Source organism: Mustelus asterias, unplaced genomic scaffold (assembly GCF_964213995.1).
Source record: "Mustelus asterias unplaced genomic scaffold, sMusAst1.hap1.1 HAP1_SCAFFOLD_3853, whole genome shotgun sequence".
In the NCBI taxonomy this organism is placed as follows: Eukaryota; Metazoa; Chordata; class Chondrichthyes; order Carcharhiniformes; family Triakidae; genus Mustelus; species Mustelus asterias.
The window spans coordinates 1-26910 of record NW_027593798.1 but is presented as its reverse complement, the minus strand read 5'-3'; the positions used below and the strand labels follow the sequence as shown (position 1 = coordinate 26910).

Here is a 26910-nt window from a genome sequence, read left to right as displayed (position 1 = left end):
CGGTGCAACTGGTGATGCCAGGGCCTGGGTCCCAGCTGGTCGGGCCGCCAAGAGGCCTCGCTGCCACTACCAGGAGCGCTGGCGGTTTTGAGTACCTGATGGACTATGACCGCTGGTGGCACACTCTGGTCTGCATGGTGTGCGGGAAATCCCTCGCTACTGTCGCCCTCAGCACCATAAACGGCACATCCTCCAGAACCACCCACACTCGCTCAACTTCAGCCAGGCCGAGAGGGAGAACATCCTGGAAGCTTGGTGCAAAACCACATCCCAGCAGGAGAGGGCGGTGATCAAACCGGGGCCGACAGGGAAAGAGGACATCTCCCCTCCAAGGATCCAAGCAGCTGTGGCAGGTAGAGTCATTGATCCCCAGTCTATTACCAATCGCAATACGATACAGACCCCTCCCGTCCCCCCCCCGTCCTCACACCAAGCATCACAATTCTCGAGCAGCATTATCTGTGATACGCTACCATCGTGAAAATTCCCCGTATAATGTCATGACAGAGATTAATCCCCCTTTTTTCAGATGCAACGCCAAGGAATCCCTCACCTCGTGATCTGTTAAAAGTGTGTGAGAAGGTGTGAACCGTCCTTCTGTAGAGCTCAGTGGTCAACTATCAGAAATATCCCACACTCACTTTAAAATGAACAATTAACAATATATTTATTTAACTAACCGGGAACTTTAACTAAACAAGTAACACACCGATTAAAATAAGATTCTACTGGAGTGCTGTTCAAATAAGTAGGATAAGAACTAGGAGCAGGGATAGGCCATCTGGCCCCTCGAGCCTGCTCCGCCAACCAATAAGATCATGGCTGATCTTTTTGTGGACTCAGCTCCACTTACCCGCCCGCTCACCATAACCCTTAATTCCTTTACTGTTCAAAAATCTATCTATCCTTGCCTTAGAAACATTCAACGAGGGAGCCTCAACTGCTTCACTGGGCAGGGAATTCCACACATTCACAACCCTTTGGGTGAAGAAGTTCCTCCTCAACTCAGTCCTAAATCTGCTCCCCCTTATTATGAGGCCATGCCCCCTAGTTCTGGTTTCACCCACCAGTGGAAACAACCTCCCTGCTTCTATCTTATCTATTCCCTCCATAATCTTATATGTTTATATAAGATCTCCCCTCATTCTTCTGAATTCCAATGAGTATAGCCCCAGTCTACTCAGTCTCTCCTCATAAGCCAACCCTCTCAACTCCGGAATCAACCTAGTGAATATCCATTCATTAGCCAAAAAAAGTTATAATACAATTTAGTCCCTCTCAAAAATATATACAACCAGGTTTTGTGTCTTTTGGAAACTTCTGGATTTCTCAGTTGATTTCTCTGAGTTATTTTTGATTTGGTACGTTTTGCTGGTTAGATGGGGGTGTGATATATAAAGCTGGTGGGGTGGAGAGCTGCTCTCTCCCTCTCGAGACTTGCGAGGTGGCAGTTGCTATCCTGTTTTTTTTCCCCCTTGCACTCTCTCTTATACCTGTGATGACCTATCAATTTTCCTAAAATAGGATTGATCTGATTTTTGGCAACAGCATCAAATTCAAATCTTGTAGGTTCTTGGTATCTGAGTGCCTGCCAAACAGCAGCAGGTTGCCTTGTCAGGACTACTGCCTGACATTTTGTTATAAATGCTTGGACTCTGGGTGTACTTTGCATTTTAAACCTCCAAGCACTGAAACAAAAGACCAGCTTTTAAAGGGACACCAATTGTTTCCCTCTACTATTTTTTACATCTTTATCAACGTCACATTCCAACTTCACAAACAGCAGTAAACATGTCACACTGTATGTACATCCATCTGCCAGTGGGGGCAGCATTGAGCCTTCCTTTGGCAGCTCCCAGCACATAAATTCTATTTAGGGAGGGCAGGGTGGGTGAGGGGCTGAATGGACACAAGGTGGGCCAATGGAGCTTGAGAGCAGAGGTCTGTGAGAGAGGGGAGCGTGGGAACGATGGGCTGAATGGTCTCCTGTGCTATAACATGCTGTGTGTTTTGTATTCTCAGATATTCCTGGAGCAGCAGAGGAGCTTTGTGTGAATCTTGGTGAGTGCGATTTGATGATTCAGTCTACACAATGATCAGTTTAACAATTAATAGGGATGTTGACCACCCACCCATTGCCCCGAAAACCCTCCCTCTCTCTGTAACCAGCCCCTACACTCCTTCTCTATCTCTGTGACTTCCTCCACCCTCTACCACTCACACTATCTCTGTAACCTCCTCCAGCCCCTACACCCTCACCCTATCCCTGTGACCTCCTCCAGCCCCTACAACCCCCTTCCTATCTCTGTAACCTCCTCCAGCCTCTACACCTCCTCCCTATCTCTGTAACCTCCTCCAGCCTCTACACCTCCTCCCTATCTCTGTAACCTTCTCCAGCCCCTACAACCCTCACCCTATCTCTGTAACCTCCTCCAGCCCCTACAACCCTCACCCTATCTCTGTAACCTCCTCCAGCCCCTACAACCCTCACCCTATCTCTGTAACCTCCTCCAGCCCCTACAACCCTCACCCTATCTCTGTAACCTCCTCCAGCCCCTACAACCCTCACTCTATCTCTGTAACCTCCTCCAGTCCCTAAAATCCCCTCCCTATCTTTGTAACCTCCTCCCTATCTCTGTAACGCGTAACACTTTTGATTAGGGAAAACATCACGGCCGTACTGAGAGGGGATATATCCGAGGGTTCGGCCACTGAGTCGATATGGGTAGAACTGAGAAATAAGAAGGGGGAAATCACTTTGATAGGGTTGTACTATAGGCCCCCAAATAGTCGGCGGGAAATTGAGGAGCAAATATGTAAGGAGATGACAGATAGCTCCAAGAAAAATAGGGTGGTAATAATAGGGGATTTTAACTTTCCCAACATTGACTGGGACAGCCATAGTATTAGGGGCTTGGAGAGAGAAATTTGTTGAGTGTATTCAGGAGGAATTTCTCATTCAGTATGGGATGGCCCGACTAAGAGAGGGGGCAAAACTTGACCTCCTCTTGGGAAATAAGGAAGGGCAGGTGACAGAAGTGTTAGTGAGGGATCACTTTGGGACCAGTGACCATAATTTTATTGGTTTTAAGATAGCTATGGAGAATGATAGGTCTGGCCCAAAAGTTAACATTCTAAATTGGGGCAAGGCCAATTTTGATGGTATCAGGCAGGAACTTTCAACAGTTAATTGGGGGAGTCTGTGGGAAGGCAAAGGGATGTCTGGTAAGTGGCATGCTTTCAAAAGTGTGTTAACCAGGATTCAGGGTAAACACATTCCTCTTAGAGTCAAGAGCAAGGCTGGAAGAAGTAGGGAACCCTGGATGACTCGGGGATATTGAGGCCCTGGTCAAGAAGAAGGAGGAGGCATATGACATGTATAAGCAGCTGGGATCAAGTGGATCCCTTGAAGAGTATAGAGGCTGTAGGAGTAGAGTTAAGAGAGAAATCAGGAGGGCAAAAAGGGGACACGAGATTATTTTAGAACATAGAACAGTACAGCACAGAACAGGCTCTTCGCCCCATGATGTCGTGCCGAGCTTTATCTGAAACCAAGATCAAGCTATCCCACTCCCTATCATCCTGGTGTGCTCCATGTGCCTATCCAATAACCGCTTAAATGTTCCTAAAGTGTCTGACTCCACTATCACTGCAGGCAGTCCATTCCACACCCCAGCCACTCTCTGAGTAAAGAACCTACCTCGGACATCCTTCCTATATCTCCCACCATGAACCCTATAGTTATGCCCCCTTGTAATAGCTCCATCCACCCGAGGAAATAGTCTTTGAACGTTCACTCTATCTATCCCCTTCATCATTTTATAAACCTCTATTGAGTCTCCCCTCAACCTCCTCCGCTCCAGAGAACTCCAGAGAAGTTTTGGCAGATAAGGCAAAGGAGAATCCAAAGAGCTTCTACAAATACATAAATGGCAAAAAAGTAACAAGGGAGAGAGTAGGGCCCCTAAGGATCAACAAGGTTATCTATGCGCGGATCCACAAGAGATGGGTGAGATCCTAAATGAATATTTCTAATCAGTATTCACTGTTGAGAAAAGCATGGATGTTAGGGAACTTGGGGAAATAAATAGTGATGTCTTGAGGAGTGTATATATTACAGAGAAGGAGGTGCTGGAAGTCTTAAAGTGCATCAAGGTAGATAAATCCCCGGGACCTGATGAAGTGTATCCCAGGACATTGTGGGAGGCGAGGGAGGAAATTGCGGGTCCCCGAGCCGAGATATTTGAATCATCGTTAGTCACAGGTGAGGTGCCTGAAGATTGGAATGTCGTGCCTTTGTTTAAGAAGGGCTGCAGGGAAAAGCCTGGGAACTACAAGTCGGTGAGCCTCACATTTGTGGTGGGTAAGTTGTTAGAAGGTATTTTGAGAGATAGGATTTACAGGCATTTAGAGATGCAAGGACTGATTAGGGACAGTCAGCATGGCTTTGAGAGTGGAAAATCATGTCTCTCAAATTTGATTAGGGCAAATGCTAGAATCTATCATCAAGGAAGAAATAGCGAGACATCTGGATATAAATTGTCCCATTGGTAAGATGCAGCATGGGTTCATGAAGGGAAGGTCATGTTTGACTAATTTGGTGGAATTCTTTGAGAACATTACATGCACAGTGGACAATGGGGAACCTGTGGATGTGGTGTATCTAGATTTCCAGAACATAGAACATAGAACATAGAACATTACAGCGCAGAACAGGCCCTTCGGCCCACGATGTTGCACCGACCAGTTAAAAAAAAACTGTGACCCTCCAACCTAAACCAATTTCTTTTCGTCCATGAACCTATCTACGGATCTCTTAAACGCCCCCAAACTAGGCGCATTTACTACTGATGCTGGCAGGGCATTCCAATCCCTCACCACCCTCTGGGTAAAGAACCTACCCCTGACATCGGTTCTATAACTACCCCCCCTCAATTTAAAGCCATGCCCCCTCGTGCTGGATTTCTCCATCAGAGGAAAAAGGCTATCACTATCCACCCTATCTAAACCTCTAATCATCTTATATGTTTCAATAAGATCCCCTCTTAGCCGCCGCCTTTCCAGCGAAAACAATCCCAAATCCCTCAGCCTCTCCTCATAGGATCTCCCCTCCATACCAGGCAACATCCTGGTAAACCTCCTCTGCACCCTCTCCAAAGCCTCCACATCCTTCCTGTAATGTGGGGACCAGAACTGCACACAGTACTCCAAGTGCGGCCGCACCAGAGTTGTGTACAGTTGCAACATAACGCCACGACTCCTAAATTCAATCCCCCTACCAATAAACGCCAAGACACCATATGCCTTCTTAACAACCCTATCTACTTGATTCCCAACCTTCAGGGATCTATGCACACATACACCTAGATCCCTCTGCTCCTCCACACTACTCAAAGTCCTCCCGTTAGCCCTATACTCAACACATCTGTTATTCCTACCAAAGTGAATTACCTCACACTTCTCCGCATTAAACTCCATCCGCCACCTCTCGGCCCAACTTTGCAACCTGTCTAAGTCTTCCTGCAAACTACGACACCCTTCCTCACTGTCTACCACACCACCGACTTTGGTGTCATCAGCAAATTTGCTAATCCACCCAACTATACCCTCATCCAGATCATTAATAAATATTACAAACAGCAGTGGCCCCAAAACAGATCCCTGAGGTACACCACTTGTAACCGCACTCCATGATGAATATTTACTATCAACCACCACCCTCTGTTTCCTATCCGCTAGCCAATTCCTGATCCAATTTCCTAGATCACCCCCAATCCCATACATCTGCATTTTCTGCAGAAGCCTACCATGGTGAACCTTATCAAACGCCTTACTAAAATCCATATATACCACGTCCACTGCCTTGCCCCCATCCACCTCCTTGGTCACTTTCTCAAAAAACTCAAGAAGGCATTTGACAAGGTGCCGCACCAAAGACTGCTACATAAGATAAAGGTGCACAGTGTTACGGGTACTGTATTAGCATGGATAGGTGATTGGTTAACGAACAGAAAGCAAAGAGTGGGGTAAATGGGTGTTTTTCTGGTTGGCGATCAGTGACTAGTGGTGTGCCTCAGGGATCAGTGTTGGGACCGCAATTGTTTACGATTTACTTAGATGATTTGGAGTTGGGGACCAAGTGTAGTGTGTCAAAATTCACAGATGACACTAAGATGGGTGGAAGAGCAAAGTGCAGAGGACGCTGAAAGTCTGCAAAGGGGTATAGATAGTCTAAGTGAGTGGGCGAGGGTCTGGCAGATGGAGTACAATGTTGGTAAATGTGAGGTCATCCATTTTGGTAGGAATAACAGCAAAATGGACTATTATTTAAATGGTAAAAAATTGCAGCATACTGCTGTGCAGAGGGACCTGGGTGTCCTTGTGCAAGAACCACAAGGAGTTGTTTGCAGGTGCAGCAGGTCATTAAGAAGGCAAATGGAATTTTGTCCTTTATTGCTAGAGAGATGAAGTTTAAAAACAACGAGGTTATGTTGCAGCTGTATAAGGTGCTGGTGAGGCCACATCTGGAGTACTGTGTACAGTTTTGGTCTCCTTACTTGAGAAAGGATATACTCGCACTGGAGGGGGTGCAGAGGAGATTCACTCGGTTGATTCCGGAGTTGAGAGGGTTGGCTTATGAGGAGGGACTGAGTAGACTGGGGCTATACTCATTGGAATGCAGAAGAATGAGGGGAGATCTTATAGAAACACATAATATTATGAAGGGAATAGATAAGATAGAAGCAGGGAAGTTGTTTCCACTGGCAGGTGAAACTAGAACTAGGGGGCATAGCCTCAAAATAAGGGGGAGCAGATTTAGGACTGAGTTGAGGAAGAACTTCTTCACACAAAGGGTTGTGAATGTGTGGAATTCCCTGCCCAGTGAAGCAGTTGAGGCTACCTCATTGAATGTTTTTAAGGCAAGGATAGATAGATTTTTGAACAGTAAAGGAATTAAGGGTTATGGTGAGTGGGTGGGTAAGTGGAGCTGAGTCCACAAAAAGATCAGCCATGATCTTATTGAATGGCGGAGCAGGCTCGAGGGGTCAGATGGCCTACTCCTGCTCCTAGTTCTTGGGTGCTTGTGTGATTGAGTTTTTTGAAGGGATAACCAAGAAGGTAGTTGAAGGCAGTGCAGTTGATGTTGGCTGCATGGACCTTAGCAAGACCTTTTGAAAGGTTAACTCTCATGGGATCCAGGGTGAGGTAGGCAAATGGATACAAAATTGGCTTGATAACAGAAGGCAGGGTGGTTATAGAGGGTTGTTTTTCAAACTGGAGGCCTGTGACCAGCGGTGTGCCTCAGGGGTCGGTGCTGGGTCCACTGTTATTTGTCATTTATATTAATGATTTGGATGAGAATATAGGGGGCATGGTTAGTAAGTTTGCAGATGACACCAAGATTGGTGGCATAGTGGACAGTGACGAAGGTTATCTAGGATTGCAACGGGATCTTGATCAATTGGGCCAGTGGGCTGACGAATGGCAGATTGAGTTTAATTTAGATAAATGCGAGGTGATGCATTTTGGTAGATTGAACCAGGGCAGGACTTACTCAGTTAATGGTAGGGTGTTGGGGAGAGTTACAGAACAAAGAGATCTAGGGGTACAGGTTCATAGCTCCTTGAAAGTGGAGTCACAGGTGGACAGAGTGGTGAAGAAGGCATTCGGCATGCTTGGTTTCATCGGTCAGAACATTGAATACAGGAGTTGGGACGTCTTGTTGAAGTCATACAAGACATTGGTAAGGCCACACTTGGAATACTGTGCACAATTCTGGTCACCCTATTATAGAAAGGATATTATTAAACGAGAAAGAGTGCAGAAAAGATTTACTAGGATGCTACCGGGACTTGATGGATTGAGTTATAAGGAGAGGCTGGATAGTCTGGAACCAGTGCTGGATTTAGGCATAAGCTAAACAAGCTACAGCTTAGGGCCTCACAATCCGCAGGGGCCTCACAAAATTTCAGAAGGTTTATAATGAAGAGAACATTTAAGAGCGGACACCAGGAAAGAAAAAGAAAGCACCAGCTTGAAGAGCAACTCAAAAAATTACCAAAAGTTGACAGTTACTTTACTCCAGAAACAGATAAGGATCCACAAACCCAAGGTGATCAACAAAGTCCAAAACAACCACAGCCTAGTGCCTCTGCTACTGAGACAACAGAGTCTGGAATCTCAGCTGAGGAAAACACTGGAAGTGATGCAGATGTGAGCATCGCAAAGCCGATATCCACAGTTGAAACAACAAAATTCAGGAAGCTCAATGATGTTGGTCAATGGGGTGTCTTAACCGAGGATGAACTCTCATACTGGATCCTTCAGGGTCCTTCAGAGTGTCAACACTGGAACGGCCCATTTGAAAACTCAAAGCGGTCATTCAAAAATCAAGATAGATATTGTTCAAAAGGTCTTTTTCAGTCCAGAAAAGTTAATGGTGATATATTCGATCGGGAATGGCTCGTGTACTCTCCAACAACTGGCTGTGTTTACTGCTTTGTCTGCAAGCTCTTTTCAACATCATCTGCAGCACTAGCTTCTGGTGGGTTTTCTGACTGGCGAAATCCCATTGCAATTAAAAGTCATGAAAACTCTGAAGAGCATAGAAGAGCTTTGCTGACATACTTGACAAGAAAGCGTGGTTCAACCTTAGACTCAAGACTAGCAGAACAAATAAAAACTGAGCAACAGTACTGGAGACATGTGCTTGAGCGTGTTGTTGCGGTGATATGCGCATTAGCAGAACGTGGGCTCGCTTTTAGGGGAGACGATGAAACTTTTGGATCACCAAATAATGGCAACTACCTTGGCCTGTTAGAATTAGTTGCTAAGTTTGATCCATTTCTTTCCAACCACATAAAACAATATGGAAACAGAGGATCTGGGTCTCCTTCATATTTGTCTAAGACAATATGTGATGAACTTATTCAGCTTATGGGTAATAGAGTAAGAGAATCAGTTCTGGATGATTTGAGAAAAGCAGGCTACTTCAGTTTGTCTGTGGACTCTACACCAGATCTTTCCCACCTGGATCAACTAAATGTTATAGTAAGATATGTATCACCCGATGATGGTTTACCTGTTGAACGCTTTCTAACTTTCCTAGAGTTGGAAAATCACAGTGGTGAAAGTATGGCGGATATGGTGGTGGACTATGTAACTAAAAACTGCAAAGTTGATTTCAGTAAGTGCCGAGGACAGTCATATGATAATGCAGCAAATATGGCTGGTAAATACAAAGGAATGCAGCAAAAGATTCTAGAGAAAAACAAGCATGCTATGTATATTCCCTGTGCCGGACATTCACTGAATCTTGTTGGCCGTGCTGCAGTAGATTGCTGTTTAGATGCAGTAAACCTTTTTGCTGTTGTGCAAGAAATATACACTTTCTTTTCATCTTCTACAAAGAGGTGGGCTGTGTTGTCATCATTCTTGAATGCAGACTCCAGAGTACCAAAGTATATTAAGTATCTGTCCGACACTAGGTGGGAAGCACATGCCAAAGCTGTGTCTGCCATCAATGAGAGTTACAGGCCAATCACTGACGCTCTAAGTCATCTCCATACTAATGAGAATGAAAAGGGTGATACAAGAAGACAAGCTGGTACTCTTCTGGAAAAAATGGAGGAACTGGAGTTTGTTTTTATGCTACACTTATGGACTCGTTTGCTGGAGGAGTTTCACAAAACCAGTAAGGCGCTCCAGGATCCACAGATTGCACTGACCGCCTGTGCGAATCTGTACACATCACTTTCCCACTTTGTGAAAAATATTCGAGAAAACTTTGATGATATTGAACAAGAGGCTAAATCCAGACTGCCTGATGTAGATTACAAGTGTGCAGAGAAAAGGAGGAGGGTGAGAACAAAACAAGCCGACGATGGAGCCGCACCTGATGCTGATGAAGAACTTTCTCCAAGAGACAAATTTCGAGTGAAATCCTTCATTCCTATAATCGATGTCCTTGAAGCAAACTTGAGAAGAAGAGCAACGGTCTACAACTATGCTGCAAAGAAATTTTCATTTTTAGTTGATTTAGAAGCTTCAGAGGCACAGCTGCGTGAAGCAGTAGAAACTTTGATGAAAGAGTATCCAAACGATGTTGATGTTAACCTTACAGGGGAACTGAAGCACTTCCATGCTTACGTCAAGCAGAATTATCCAGGAAAAGAACAAGTTTGCCACAAAGATCTGTATCAAATCATCTTCCAAGACAAGATTCATTTAGTTTTCCCTAATGTGGAAGCAATATTACAACTATTCTTGTGTCTGACGGTAACAAATTGTTCAGGAGAAAGGTCATTTTCACAGCTAAAGAGAATCAAACATGAACTGAGAGCAACCATGTCTCAGGACAAACTGTCTGCACTTAGCATCATGTGCATAGAAAGCGATAAGCTGCGTAGCATATCATTTGAGGACATAATTCATGACTTTGCTTTTGAGAAATCAAGAATGAAAATGTTTTAAGTTGTATCTGATATCGGTTTTCTGATTTTGCAAACAATTTAATTATTACTTATACTAATAAAAGTGATCCTGATTACTTATTTTGTCAGCCCTTTGTATATATATTAATGTATCTTAAAATTATTTTAAAAATTGCATTTAAGTATTGTTTCCAGGGGATACTATATTATAATCTATGGGAGGGATCAAGCCAGCCAAATGATAAATATGTAATCAGTAAATGCATTCATTTGAAAATAATTTGTATTTTTCACTTTAAATACCTTGCTATTAAATAATTAAAAGGCATAATTATGTTTTCAATGTTTTTGTGGCGACCCAAGGTCCTGTTTTGGGACGCACCTTTTGTGAGACCTTTCGGTGTAACTTTTTAACAAGAGGCCTCCCAGCTTTATATAGCTTCGGGCCTCACCAAGTCTCAATCCGGCACTGTCTGGAGCGTAGGAGGCTGAGGGGTGATCTTACACAGGTCTATAAAATAATGAGGGGCACAGATCAGCTAGATAGTCAATATCTTTTCCCAAAGGTAGGGGAGTCTAAATCCAGAGGGCATAGGTTTAAGGTGAGAGGGGAGAGATACAAAAGTGTCCAGAGGGACAATTTTTTCACACACAGGGTGGTGAGTGTCTGGAACGAGCTGCCAGAGGTAGTAGTAGAGGCGGATACAATTTTGTCTTTTAAAAAGCATTTAGACAGTTACATGGGTAAGATGGGTATAGAGGGATATGGGCCAAACGCAGGCAATTGGGACTAGCTTAGGGGTTATAGAAGGGCGGCATGGACAAGTTGGGCCGAAGGGCCTGTTTCCATGCTGTATATGACTCTATAACCCCCCCACCCTATCTCTGTAACCTCCTCCAGTCCCTAAAACCCCCTCCCTATCTCTGTAACCTCCTCCAGTCCCTAAACCCCCCTCCCTATCTCTGTAACCTCCTCCAGCCCCTACACCCCCTCCCTATCTCTGTAACCTCCTCCAGCCCCTACACCCCCTCCCCATCTCTGTAACCTTCTCCAGTCCCTACACCCCCTCCCTATCTCTGTAACCTCCTACACCCCCTCCCCATCTCTGTAACCTCCTCCAGCCTCTACACTCCTCCAAGATCTCTGCGCTCCTCCAGTTCCGGCTTCTTGAGCATCCCCTGATTCCCGTCGCTCCGCCATTGGCGGCCGTGCCTTCAGCTGCCTGAGGCGCTAACCTCTGGAGTTCCCTCCTTAAACCTTTCCATCTTGCTCTCTCTTCTTTAAGTTCATTGAAGGAGTGACATGCGTTGTTGATAAAAGGGAATCTGCTGATTTGCTGACCTTGGATGTTCAGAAGACATTTGACAAGGTGCCGCACCAAAGCACAAAGTCGGAGCTCATGGTGTAGGGGGTAACATGTTAGCATCGATAGAAGATTGGCTGGTTGGTCGAACAAAGAAAAGTACAGCACAGGAACAGGCCCTTCGGCCCTCCAAGTCTACGCCGTTCATGATACCTGCTTAAACTAAAACTGTATGCACTTACGGAGTCTGTATCCTTCCTTTCCCATCCTATTCATGCATTTGTATAGTTGCCCCTTAAATGCTGCTATCGTACCGGCTCCCACCACCTCCCCGGGCAGCGCGTTCCAGACATTCACCACCCTCTGTGTAAAAAAAAAAATCTTGCCTCACACATCTCCTCTAAACTTTTCCCCACACATTTAAACCTATGTCCCCTGGTACTTGGCTTTTCTACCCTAGGAAAGAGCATCTGACTATCCACTCTGTCCATGCCACTCATAATCTTGTAAACCTCTATCAGGTCACCCCCTCAATCTCTGTCGTTCCAGTGAGAACAAACCGAGTTTATCCAACCTCTCCTCATAGCTAATGCCCTCCATACCAGGCAACATCCTGGTAAATCTTTTCTGTACCCTCTCCAGAGCCTCTACATCCTTCTGGTAGCGTGGTGACTAGAATTGTCCACAATATTCTAAATGAGGCCTAACTAAGGTTCTGTACAGCTGCAGCATGACCTGCCAATTTTTATACTCACAAAACAGTGTGTGTGCAGAAATGGGTCTTGGTCTGATTGCCCGGACGTAACAAGTAGACTCCCGCAGGGGTCTGTGCTGGCGCCTCAGCTTTATACAATTTACATCAATGACTTAGGTGAGGGGAGAGAAGGCATGTTAACTAAATTTGCAGACGACACAAAGATAAGTAGAATAGTATGTTGTGAAGGGGTTGCCAATGGATATAGACAGGTTGAGTGAGTGGGAAAATGCAGTGTAAGGTGGGAAAGTGTAATCACTTTGGCAGGCAGAATAAAAATGCAGAATATTACTTCAACGGGGTGTGACTGCAGAATTTTCCGAGGTACAGAGAGATTTGGGTGTGCAGTTACAGGAAGTAAGAAGACTAATGGAATGCTTTGATTTGATTTATTATTGTCACATGTATTAACATATAATGAAAAATATTGTTTCTTGCGCGCTATACAAGGCATAACGTTCATAGAGAAGGAAAGGAGAGAGTGCAGAATGTAGTGTTCCAGTCATAGCTAGGGTGTAGAGAAAGATCAACTTAATGCGAGGTAGGTCCATTCAAAAGTCTGACAGCAGCAGGGAAGAAGCTGTTCTTGAGTCCAAAGTCGCACGATCCTCAGAGAAAAATCTTCTCTTCATCTCTGTTCTAAAAGGGTGACGTCAATTTTAAAACAGTGCCCCCTGCTTCTAGACTTGCCCATAAGAGGTGACACAGAAAGCATAGAATAGGATCCCTGCAGTGCAGAAGGAGGCCATTCAGCCCATTGAGTCTGCACCGACCACAATCCCACCCAGGCCCTATCCCTGTAACCCTACATGTTTACCCTGCTAATCCCTCTAAACTACTCATCCCGGGCCAGTAAGGGGCAATTTATCATGGCCAATCAACCTAACCTGTGCATCTTTGGATCCTTTACTATGAGATGAATTGAACATAAAAATAAGGGTGTTAGGTTCAGTTATACAGGGATTGGTGAGACCACATCTCAAATGGTGGTGCAGATTTGGTCTCCTTATTTAAGCAAAGACGTAACTGCGTTGGCGGTTCAGAGGAGGTTTACTAGATTGATACCTGGAATGAGCGAGCGGGTTGTCTTATGAGTCAAGGTTAGACAGGCTGGGCTTGTTTCCACTGGAGTTTAGAAGAGTGAGGGGTGACTGAGGTATAAAAGATCCTGAATGGTCTTGACAAAGTGGATGTGGAAAGGATGGGCGGAATATTCCAGCCGCGCTAGCCCCAAGGTTGGAAAATCCTGCCCGAGGTCAACGAACCTTTACACGGTCCGTGTCCCGCCTGCTACAATTCCTGGGGCAGGCAGAATTGGAAAATTCAGCCTGATTCGGCACAATGGTTAGCATTGCTGCTTCACCGCGCCAGGGACCCGGGGCGGCATGGTGGCACAGTGGTTAGCACTGCTGCTTCACAGCACCAGGGACCCGGGGCGGCACGGTGGCACAGTGGTTAGCACTGCTGCTTCACAGCGCCAGGGACCCGGGGCGGCACAGTGGTTAGCACTGCTGCTTCACAGCGCCAGGGACCTGGGGCGGCACGGTAGCACAGTGGTTAGCACTGCTGCTTCACAGCGCCAGGGACCCGGGGCGGCACGGTAGCACAGTGGTTAGCACTGCTGCTTCACAGCGCCAGGGACCCGGGTTCAATTCCCGGCTTGGGTCACTGTCTGTGCGGAGTTTGCACATTCTCCTCGTGTCTGCGTGGGTTTCCTCCTGGTGCTCCGGTTTCCTCCCACGGTCCAAAGATGTGCGGGTTAGGTTGATTGGCCATGATAAATTGCCCCTTACTGGCCCGGGATGCGTAGGTTAGAAGGATTAGCGGGGTAAACATGTAGGGTTACGGGGATAGGGCCTGGGTGGGATTGTTGTCGGTGCAGGCTCGATGGGCTGAATGGCCTCCTTCTGCACTGTAGGATTCTATTCCATGATTTTTATCTTTCCTCTTGTGGGCAAGTCTAGAAGCAGGGGACACTGTTTTAAAATTAGGAGTCACCATTTTAGAACAGAGATGAGGAGAAGATTTTTCTGAGGATTGTGTGACTTTGGAACTCTCTGCCTCAGAACGCAGTGGGAGGGGGGTGGGTCATTGAATATTTTTAAGGGGCTGGGAGATAGATTCTTGAGGGAAGGAAATCAAAGCTTATCGGGGGTAGATGGGAATGTAGAACTTGAAACACAAGCAGATCGGCAGAGTGATCTTATTGAACAGTGGAGCAGATACGAAGGGCCAAATGGTCTATTAATTTGTTTGTTCGTATGTAAGACCCTCCTGAATAGTGACCTATTTTCCCGAAGATCTCCTTATGTGGCTCAGTTTCAAATCCTGTTTTCATTGGAGCGTCGGAGGATGAGGGGGGGGACCTGATAGAGGTTTACAAGATTATGACAGGCTTGGATAGGGTGGATAGTTGGATTTAACCTGGTGTTGTTGGACTGGGGTAAACACAGTAAGAAGTCTAACGCCGGCATCTCCACATCATACAGTCAGAGTGTTTTTCCCAGGGTCGAAGGATCAATTACTCGGGGGCAGAGGTTGAGAGGGGGAAAGGGGCAAGTTTTTCACACCGAGGGCGGTGAGTGTCTGGATCGCGCTGCCGGAGGAGGCAGTGGAAGCAGATTCTATAACAACGTTCAAGAGGCATCTGGATAGATACATGGATAGGCAGGAAATAGAGGGATATGGACCACACAGAGGCAATAAAATATTAGATTAGAGAGACATCTATGTGAGCACGGGCTTGGAGGGTCAAAGGGCCTGTTCCTGTGCTGTACACTTTCTTCTATGTTCCTGCCTGAATTGAGTGGGAGGTCTGATTCTGGGAAAGGTGCTGTGTGTTGTGGTGCTATTCTCTCTCTATCTTTGCATTGCAGGGGAAAATCCCGACATGGAGTTTTCCAGCTGTGTCCAGCTGGACTGGGATGTACAGAGGGATGAGGGGAGGAGTCCAGCCGAAATCGAAGTGTGCGTGGAGGAACAGGAGCTGAGCTCGCCGACACGGACAGTCCGGGGCCGGGTCCCGGGGAGGGATCACTGGCGTAATTACCAGGAGCGCTGGAGGCTGGAGTACCTGATGGACTACGACCAGGGGCGGCATGGCCTGGTCTGCATGGTGTGCGGCAGCGCCCTGGCCACGCTCAAACTCAGCACCATCAAACGGCACATCCTCCAGAAACACCAGAAGACCATGGACTTCACGCTGGCCGAGAAGGTAATGGTGGTGGAGGAGTGGAACAAGAAAATCGCCGCCATCGCCAAGATGGACTTCTGGCAGGTGCCCAGTGACGGAAACGGGTTCCCTCGCCAGCACCACCCCGGAGTAATCATCAGCAGTCAGCATTAATACTCGGCCCTCACAAAATGTTCATAAACCCTGGGGGCTCCATGCCAACGTGGCGATAGGGGAGGAGGCCGTTAATAGAACTGTCCAAACACCCCCCTGCACCGCCCCGGCCCCCCCCCCCCCCCGCACCCTCGCATTTCAATCCAGCAGCTGGAACTGTTCAACCCAACAGCTGGGACTGTCTGAAGGGCTGTGGTCCTTACTGGCTCAGAGCCTTTGTCCCTGGAGTTTGATTCCCCCGCCCCTACCACATGCTGGAGTTGGCCTCAGCGGGCCCAGGGAGAAGGCAGAAAGGTGATCGACTGACTACTCCTGCACTATCTGGGTGTGGAATCTGAGGGGGTGTGTGTGGTGGTGGGGGTGGGGACCTGGCTGGGGCTGGGCTGTGACATCCCTCCCCTGTTGTTGACCCTCCCTCAGCCAGCGCCCGTCAGTCTGAGGTGGCAATGCGGCAAGTGTGTGAGTGGGGCATGGACGAGAGGGTGAAAAACACAGCCCAAAAATACATCCTGCCTCACGGTGTGGCACTCAGTTTGAAGAATAAAGCAAAATTTATGTGTTATGATACTTGAGTCCGTGGAATGGATGATAGAAACATAGAAAACGACAGCACAAAACAGGCCCTTCGGCCCCACAAGTTGTGCCGAACATATCCCTACCTTCTAGGCCTACCTATAACCCTCCATCCTATTACGCTCCATGTACTCAGCCAGGAGTCTCTTAAAAGACCCTATTGAGTTTGCCTCCACCACCACTGACAGCAGCCGATTCCACTCACCCACCACCCTCTGTGTGAAAAACTTCCCCCTAACATTTCCCCTGTACCTACCCCCCAGCACCTTAAACCTGTGTCCTCTCGTAGCAGCCATTTCCACCCTGGGAAAAAGCCTCTGAGAGTCCACCCGATCTATGCCTCTCAACATCTTATATACCTCTATTAGGTCTCCTCTCATCCTACGTCTCTCCAAGGAGAAAAGACCGAACTCCCTCAGCCTATCCTCATAAGGCATGCCACTCAATCCAGGCAACATCCTTGTAAATCGCCTCTGCACCCTTTCAATCTTTTCCACATCCTTCCTGTAGTGAGGCGACCAGAACTGAGCACAGTACTCCAAGTGGGGTCTGACGAGGGTCTTATAAACCTGCATCATTATCTCCGGACTCCTAAACTCAATCCCTCGATTGATAAAGGCCAGCACACCATATGCCTTCTTAACCACCTCCCCCACCTGCGGGGCCGATTTTAGAGTCCTATGGACCCGGACCCCAAGGTCCTTCTGATCCTCCACAGTACTAAGAGTCTTTCCCTTTATATTGTACTCCTTCATCCCATTTGACCTGCCAAAATGGACCACTACGCATTTATCTGGGTTGAAGTCCATCTGCCACTTCTCCGCCCAGTCTTGCATCCTATCTATGTCTCTCTGTAACTTCTGACATCCCTCCAGACTATCCACAACCCCACCAACCTTTGTGTCATAGAAATCATAGAATCATAGAAACCCTACAGTGCAGAAGGAGGCCATTCGGCCCATCGAGTCTGCACCGACCACAATCCCACCCAGGCCCTACGCCCATATCCCTACATATTTACCCTCTAACCTACACATCTCAGGACACTAAGGGGCAATTTTAGCATGGCCAATCAACCTAACCCGCACATCTTTGGACTCTGTCGTCGGCAAACTTACCAACCCATCCCTCCACTTCCTCATCCAGGTCATTTATGAAAATGACAAACAGCAAGGGTCCCAGAACAGATCCCTGGGGCACTCCACTGGTGACCGACCTCCAATTAGAAAAAGGCCCATCTATACCCACTCTCTGCCTCCTTTGGGCAAGCCAGTTCTGGATCCATGAGGCAGCAGCCCCTTGGATCCCATGCCCTCGGATCCCATGCCCTCTCACTTTTTCTAGAAGCCTTGCATGGGGGACCTTATCGAACCATAAGTTCGATAAGGTACATAGGAGCAGAATTAAGCCATTCAGCCCATCGAGTCCGCTCCACCATTCGATCATGGCTGATACGCTCCTCTTCCCCATTTCCCTGCCTTCTCCCCATAACCCTTCAACCCATTACCAATTAAAATTCTGTCTAACTCCTCCTTAAATTTACTCACTGTCCCAGCATCCACTGCACTTTGGGACAGCGAATTCCACAGATTCACAACCCTTTGGGAGAAGTAGTTTCTCCTCAACTCTGTTTTAAATTTGCTGCCCCTTATCCTGAGACTGTGACCTCTTGTCCTAGAATGCCCCATATTACACTGAAAAACACTTCCAGGGAGGAGGCGTAGCTGGGGTAACATTGGGATGATTTAAGACCCCATGATCTAGGAAAGGGTTAAACATTATAGAAACAGAGATAGGAGGAGGCCATTCAGCCCTTCGAGCCTGCTCCGCCATTCATCACCATCATGGCCAATCATCCAACTCAATAGCCTAATCCTGCTTTCTCCCCATAACGTTTGACCCCATTCGCCCCCAAGTGCTATATCCAGCCGCCTCTTGAATACATTCAATGTTTTGGCATCAACTACTTCCTGTGGTAATGAATTCCACAGGCTCACCACTCTCTGGGTGAAGAAATGTCCCCTCATCTCCGTCCTAAATGGTCTACCCTGAATCCTCAGACTGTGACCCTGGTTCTGGACTCCCCCCACCATCGGGGACATCCTCCCTGCATCTACCCTGTCTAGTCCTGTTAGAATTTTATAAGTCTCTGTGAGATCCTCCCTCATTTGTCTGAACTCCAGTGAAAACAATCCTAACCTAGTCAATCTCTCCTCATACATCAGTCCCACCATCCCGGAATCAGCCTGGTAAACCTTCACTGCACTCCCTCGAGAGCAAGAACATCCTTCCTCAGAAAAGGAGACCAAAACTGCACACAATATTCTCTGTTATAAACAATCGTAAAGCCCACACTTTGCTATAAAATTCTGGGATTAGGCTTGGTTGTGAATCCCGGGTCAGCTGAATGGCCACTGATACACACACTCCTGGATGAATAATAGTGGGGTGAAGTTACATATGACCCAGGGCCAAGGAGAAATAACCCCCACCCCACCCCACCCCCATCACTGAGGCAATTTCCCCCAACCCTCTCACCCCATGACACCACTGCAGAGCTAATCCTCCTCTACACTGTCCCCATCAAACACTCCCAGGACAGGTACAGCACGGGGTTAGATACAGAGTAAAGCTCCCTCTACACTGTCCCCCATCAAACGCTCCCAGGACAGGTACAGCACGGGGTTAGATACAGAGTAAAGCTCCCTCTACACTGTCCCCATCAAACACTCCCAGGACAGGTACAGCACGGGGTTAGATACAGAGTAAAGCTCCCTCTGCACTGTCCCCCATCAAACACTCCCAGGACAGGTACAGCACGGGGTTAGATACAGAGTAAACTCCCTCTACACTGTCCCCCATCAAACACTCCCAGGACAGGTACAGCACGGGGTTAGATACAGAGTAAAGCTCCCTCTACACTGTCCCCTATCAAACACTCCCAGGACAGGTACAGCACGGGGTTAGATACAGAGTTAAGTTCCCTCTACACTGTCCCCATCAAACACTCCCAGGACAGGTACAGCACGGAGTTGGATACAGAGTGAAGCTCCCTCTACACTATCCCCCATCAAACACTCCCAGGACAGGAACAGCACGGGGTTAGATACAGAGTAAAGCTCCCTCTACACTGTCCCCATCAAACACTCCCAGGACAGGTACAGCACGGGGTTAGATACAGAGTAAAGCTCCCTCTACACTATCCCCCATCAAACACTCCCAGGACAGGAACAGCACGGGGTTAGATACAGAGTAAAGCTCCCTCTACACTGTCCCCATCAAACACTCCCAGGACAGGTACAGCACGGGGTTAGATACAGAGTAAAGCTCCCTCTACGCTGTTCAGAAACCTCCTGTAACACTGTCACTTTCTCACCACAAAGCCTAACCTGAAGTGGCTGAAGCCTCAGGTTATTTGGGCTACAATTATTTGATGAGGAAAGTACACAGCGTGAGGTCAGAGTTTAATTGCCTTTCAGGTAAACCTCATAACCCGGGATGGAGTTTGTGACGATTTTTGTCGACTGTTCCTGTAGCTGTGTTAGTATAACTCTAACACTGCCATTTACCCAACATTGTGGAATATTACCGTCCTCACTAAAAGCAGGACAAATCCGATCCAGATATTCACCACTCCAACAGCCTACTCTCCATCATCAGTAAAGTGATGGAACGGGACACCAACAGTGCTGTCGAGGCGCTCTTACTCTGCAATAATCTGTTCACTGACACTCAGTTTGGGTTCCACCAGGGTCACTCAGCTCCTGACCTCATTACAGTCGAGCTAAACCTCTCAGGTGTGGCAAAAATGACAACCCTTGACCCTCAATGCAAATTTTTGGAGCCAGTCACGAAGGAACCCTAAAAAAACAAATCAATGGGAACCCGCTGGTTGGAGTCAGACCCGGCACACAGGAAGATGGTTGTGGGGTTGGAGGTCAATCATCTCAGCTGCAGGACATCTCTGCAGGAGTCCCTCAGGGGAGTGTCCGAGACCCAACCATCTTCAGCTGCTTCATCAATCACCTTCCCTCCATCAGAAGGTCAGAAGTGGGGATGTTCGCTGATGATTGCACAATGTTCAACACCATTCGCAACTCCTCAGATGCTAAAACAGTCCGTGTCCAAAAGCAGCAAAATCTGGACAATATCCAGGATCTGGCTGACAAATGGCAAATAACAATCACGCCTCAAAAGCGCCAGTCAATGACCATCTCCAACAAGAGAGGATCCAACCATCGCCCCTTGACATTCAGTGGGATCACCATCACTGAATCCCCCACTGTCAACACCCTGGGGTTACCATTGACCAGACACTCAATTGGACCAGCCATATTCCTCTTGTGGGAGAATCAAGAAACTGGAGCTAGGGGGTCACCAATTTAAAACCATGATAAGAATTTTGTCTCTGTGGGTAGTGTATCTTTAGAACTCCATCAAAAGCAGTGGACAAGTTGGGGGGGGGGGGGGGGGGGGCGATCTTACCAAAGACATTCTGTGTCGAACAAGTGTGGAGATGGGAGCGACTCGCACCGATTGGATGGGCAAGCTCCCAGCCGCAATCGTATGGTACTTAGTTTAAAAAAGTGACAGGATGTGATTCCTGCCAGTAGGGGGAGGGTGCAGCCGATTCTCACTGGTGCACCCAGCTACTGAGCTCTCGGGGGCACCTCAATCTCCCAGTCTACTGTCTACACATGTACACAGTGCGCTGTGTACACGTACTGGGAGATCTTCTGTCACTGCACCCCCCCCCCCCCCCCCGGGCCATGTTAACTGCTGCCGATCACTCCCTGTGCCTGTCTCCCCCTCCCCCATCACTGCCCCGGACGTCGCACCACTCCCCCCCCCACCGCCATGGTTTTCGGATCCTGGTGCCGACCGCTCCCTGTGCCAGTCTCCCCCTCCTCCCCAACACTGCCCCGGACTTCACACCCCCTCCCCCCCCCCAAGCTGATCACCGCCCCTGCCCAATCAACCCCCCACCCCCTCCCCTCCGATCGATCCCCATCCCCCCTCTGCAGAGCTCCTTCCATGGATCTCCTGCCTTTCCCACTATGGCCCTCAGCCCCTGCCCACTGGGTGGCTGGCTGGCACACTGAAACTGCCTCACTGGCACTGCCTGGCTGGCTCTGTCCCTTGCTTCAATGGCCTCTGGTCCCCTCAGAGAGCCCATCACATTTGGTCCCATTGGTGGGGACCATATGTGATCCTTGCCGGTGAGGCCTTCCGCCTGTGAGCAGTGAGGACAAGTGTGCCCGGACGGTCCAGAACTCCGAACAATATTTAAATTAGTTAATGAATATTGAAATTGTTCGCACAGCAGGCTCGGTAACAGGGCAAGAGGTGAAGAACCAGCCGCAAGGCCAATTTTCCATCTCTCGCCCAATCTTACCGACTCGCCACGCCGAATGACGGGTGGGATGAGCTGGTAAGTTCACCATTCCCCCACCAGTCAGGGTCTTTGCATGTTTTCAAGGCAAAGGTCGGTAGATTCTAAATTAACAAGGGGGTGAAGGGTTACCGGAGGTCGGCAGAAGGTTACAATCAGACCAGCCATGGTGCTATTGAATGGCGGGGTAGGCTCGAGGGGCCAAGTGGCCTACTCGTGTTCGTATGTATAGAAATACTGTGGCTACATCAGCAAGTGAGAGACTGGGAACCCCGCGCTGAGTAACTCATCTCCTGACTCCCCAAAGCCTGTCAAGGGTCAAGTCCGTGCCTCTCCATTTCCCCCGGGTGCAGTCAGTTCCAACATCCTTCAAGAAGCTCGACACCATCCAGGGCCAAGCCATCCACTTGATTGGCACGCCATCCACAACCTTAAGAATCATAGAATCCCTACAGTGCAGAATGAGACCATTCAGCCCATCGAGTCTGCATCGATTGCAATCCCACCCAGGCCCTATCCCCATAACCCCATGTATTTACTCTGCTAATCCCACTGACACTCGGGTCAATTTAGCATGGCCAATCAACCTAACCCGCACATCTTTGGACTGTGGGAAGAAACTGGAGCACCTGGCGAAAACCCACGCAGACACGGGGAGAATGTGCAGGTTCTGCACAGACAGTGGCCCGAGGCGGAATCGAACCCGGGTCCCGGGCGCTGTGAGGCAACAGTGCTAACCACTATACCACCCTGCTCCAACATCAATGCAGTGTGCCCACTCACTCCCAACACCGATACACCCTGGCAGCTGTGTGCAATATCTCCAACACTCGGCAGCAAGTCATCAAGACTCCTTTGATAGCACCTTCAAAACCTGAGTGACCACTACCTTTCTTGAAGGACAAGGGCAGCAGACACATGGGGGACATTACCATCTGCAAGTTTCCCTCCCAGTCACTCACCATCCTGACTTGGAAACATATCACCGTTCCTTCATTGTCGCTGGGTCAAAATCCTGGAACTCCCTCCCTCCCTCACAGCACTGTGGGTGTACCTACACCATGTGTGGACTGCAGCGTGTGAAGAAGGCAGCTCACCACCACCTTCACAGGGGCAACTCGGGATGGGCAATACGTGCCAGGATTCCAAGAATGGAACACTCAATGCCAGAAAGTCCATTAGCTGCAAGAAAGTTGTCTTTAAGTTTGGCGAACGATAAAGTGACAAGATTGGAAAAACCTTTTCCCGTGTCCTGATTTAATTTTTAATATATGAGAAATAAATCACTCCAATGTGGGTGACTCCAGCAAGGTGGTATTTATCACCCGTCCCAAGTCAGGATGGCGTGGGGTTCTTGTCAGGGTGATAAAGAAAGGTGCTGTCCCAGCTATTCTAACCCTGATAGAATACAGCGAGTGGTGCAGGGCATTAGCTCCTGAGCAGAGCGACGATTGAATTGGGTACGATCAGTTACAAAATTATAAAGGAGCACTCGATGGAACAGGACTTTACAGAACAGGATAAGGGTTATGGTGAGCGGGCGGGTAAGTGGAGCCGAATCCACGAAAAGATCAGCCATGATCTTATTGAATGGCGGAGCAGGCTCGAGGGGCCAGATGGCCCACTCCTGCTCCTAGTTCTTATAAGTCCCAGGTCTGATCGATGTGGAGTTGATCATAAAAACTAGAAACAGGAGGAGGCCATTCGGCCCTTCGAGCCTGCTCCACCATTCACTTTGATCATGGCTGATCATCGAATTCAATATCCTGATCCCCCCATATCCCTCGATCCCGTTAGCCCCAAGAGCGATATCTAATTTCTTCCTGAAATCACACAATGTTTTGGCCTCAACTACTTTCTGTGGGAGTGAATTCCACACATTCACCTCCCTCTGGGTGAAGAAATTTCTCCTCACCTCAGTTCTAAGTAGCACAGTGGTTAGCACTGCTGCTTCACAGCTCCAGGGACCTGGGTTCGATTCCCGGCTTGGGTCACTGTCTCTGTGGAGTTTGCACATTCTCCTCGTGTCTGCCATGGGTTTCCTCCGGGTGCTCCGGTTTCCTCCCACAGTCCAAAGATGTGCGGGTTAGGTTGATTGGCCAGGTTAAAAAAATTGCCCCTTAGTGTCCTGGGCTGCGTAGGTTAGAGGGATTAGTGGGTAAATATGTAGGGATATGGGGGTAGGGCCTGGGTGGGATTGTGGTCGGTGCAGACTCGATGGGCCGAATGGCCTCTTTCTGTGCTGTAGGGTTTCTAAGTTTTTACCCCTTATTCTCAAACTATGACCCCCTAGTTCTGGACTCCCCCCACCATCGGGAACATTCTTTCTGAATCTACCCTGTCTAACCCTGTTAGAATTTTATAAGTTTCTATCAGATCCCCTCTCACTCTTCTGTGTGCCGAGGGAATTAGGAAACCCCCAACATGGGCCAACTGAGTCACCACAGGGCTGGGAGACCACGGCATTTCCAGTAGCAAAGGACCAGATATCACAGAGACTGGCTTGAGAGATTGAAAAGGAAAACACACAGGACACCACGTAAACAATAAAGATGTAATTTAATTATCAACATCACAGTAATATTTCTGCAGGAATTGTCTAATTCTCAGCTGTTCCGTCTAATCCTAACACGCACAGAAATCACAGCTTTTAGTTATACTCACACCTCTCCCCCGCCTTTAAATTCTCTCCCTCAGAAACAGAATTAGCTCCAAAGAAAAATGGAAACCCTACACAAAAAAGTAGCCTACATCTGATTTCAGGTCTCAACTGTCCAACGATCCTGGGGGTGGGGGGAGAGGCACGGATGGGGTGAGGGAGGAAGATAAAGCTGCAGGTTCCAGGCAGCATGTAGCTACACAGCCATCTCCTGCCATCTTTGTGTGAATTCATTTGACACAGCGGACAGAGGTTGCTAACGGGAGCCTCCTGCTCAACCCATGCCCAAGAGCTTTACACACACAACGCGATGAGTTAAACAGACAACCAAGCCCGGCTGGCGACACGCCGATCAGGAGGGACAGGCAGATAGGGAGTTCACCCACAGACATTTGTCTAGACAGACAAGGCTTCGCCGGATTCAATGACGGTCCATTGGATGGCCTGAAGCATTGACCAAACACCTCGATTCCCAATCCTCTCCACCCTCAGAAACCAATCCTGCCTTTTCGACAGCTCAAGAAGGCGTTCTTGAGCTGTCGAGGCGAAGTGATGGGGGTGTTGGGGCCAACACAAAAGGGGGTTATACCCTCTCATCTCGGCGTGGAGGGAGGGGGGTGAATTGTAAGCCACAAAGTGAAGCTATTTGAAAAAATACAATCAAACAAGTCTCCCAAATATTAGCTGGGAACTAGTTCAGAACAATCACAGATTCTTTTTAAAAAGACAAGTTCTACTTTGTCCGCAAGCCCTCAGTGCAGATACAAGCGAAAGCCCCTACCCCCATGCCTCTGCCTGCCCCCCTCCCCCCCTCACTGATCTCTCTGTGTAATGTATAGAGTTGGAACCGTGCAGTTTCACAAGGTCAAAGACTGTGGCGAAGGACCATTATACCCGAAGGACCATTATACCCGACCGGGTCCTGCTCTGTCCTCCCACACACCCCAACTCCCATTAAAATTAACAGCATAACCCCTGGTGAAGCTTAACCTAACCTTAAACCTAACCAGACTGCTGAGGGTGGCACAGGGGTTCTGCATTCATCTTTCATTTCCTGGTTCGGGCTCCCTACCCAATAGTATAAAATCAGAATGGACGCAAACTTCAGTGTTACACGCAGTGCCATCCGTGTCAATCCCATGTTCCCAATGCTTCAATGTCACACAGCTCCGGCCTCTTCAGACAGGACGCAGGCTGAGGTGGGCGGCGGGACAGGGACCGGGAAGTGGACTGCGCTTACTTTTTGCAAACCCACAATGTCTTAGCGAGACCGAGGGGAAAAGGGGGAACATTTCTAGTGCCACACACACGCACACATACATACATACATACATGCACACGCACATTACATACTGACACTCAAAACTTCGGAAATTCCTGTATGTCTCACTCTTTCCCCCAGCTTCACATGATCAGCTACAGTGACATTTTCACATGCAAATTAAATTGCATACACAATACAAAGGGGCTTTTCCTTCTTTATTCCACCCCCCCCCCTTATCAGTAAATTCTACAGCAGGTTACAGACAGTTTGTTTCAGAAGGACAAAACAAAAATATATATATATATATATAATCTCATTGAAACAGATGCAGGCAAAAGGAATGTGTCTTAAGTCAGTGAATCGATAGCTATATAACGCACTGGCTATTCCCCGCCGCCCCCACACCCGCTCCGCTCACCATGCTGGCCGAGACTGAGTTGGGGGCAGAGGTGGGGGGGGCGGGGGGCGGTAGGTGAGCGGGGAATGCAAACCCAGAACAGAGCAAGATCCCAGAAGCAGCTCACTCCTAGCGGAGACAGTGGAATGCGGGTCCAAGCAGATAGACAAGGAACGCTTAGTTCCAATACACAAAGGATTATAGTTTAGTAGCGGTGGCGATGGGGGGGGGGGGGAGAGGGGGGAGGGGGAGAGGGGTTGGGGGGGAAGGGGTTGGTGGGGGAGCGGGGGGAGGCCATGGAGCAGGGCCCTCGGATGTTACTCGCTCTTTCGTTTCATGCCTGGAAGCTTCTCTTGGACCCTGAGGGAGAGAGAGATTAGCATCAGGAGGAACCATAGGAATAAAACACAGCAATAATTGGCCACTCAAACCGCCAGTGAACACAAATTGGTTTAAAAAATTGTTTGTACGGGAGGTTTAGCTGGAATGGGGCAGGAGTGGTGATGAGGAACCATTGATTTTACAGAGAAAATACACTTTGGGACACATTATTCTGTAACGGTGGGGCTGTCGAGGCAAAGACCAGTGCAACTTCCAAAAGGGAAGCACCTATCTGAAGAAAAGGCAGTCACGAGCCTGTGCGGGAAGAGAGAAGGCGATGGGATTGATTGGGGATTGTTCTGCCATCTTCCTGCACTGGAACACTTGGTGGCTTCACTCCAAAGTACCAAGGTCGGCAACATTGCCACCCCGGAGTCCTCGAGCCTGTCCCAGTCACAGAGTATCCT

The 26910-nt window shown here is 48.2% G+C and overlaps 2 protein-coding genes across 2 annotated transcripts; both read left to right on the top strand.

The window, feature by feature from the left end:
* Window positions 1-6: 6 nt before the first annotated feature.
* Window positions 7-11319, top strand: LOC144490819 (zinc finger MYM-type protein 1-like). The gene is given in 4 exon segments (XM_078208515.1): window positions 7-174; window positions 177-353; window positions 2023-2061; window positions 8087-11319. Coding segments are annotated over 4 exon segments (2763 nt in total). The 5' UTR covers window positions 7-14; the 3' UTR covers window positions 10474-11319.
* A 3129-nt stretch (window positions 11320-14448) lies between these two features.
* LOC144490820 (zinc finger translocation-associated protein-like) lies at window positions 14449-26904 on the top strand. The gene has a single exon (XM_078208516.1). The coding sequence runs from the start codon at window positions 15382-15384 to the stop codon at window positions 15835-15837; it is 456 nt and encodes a 151-aa protein (XP_078064642.1). The 5' UTR covers window positions 14449-15381; the 3' UTR covers window positions 15838-26904.
* Window positions 26905-26910: the final 6 nt, after the last annotated feature.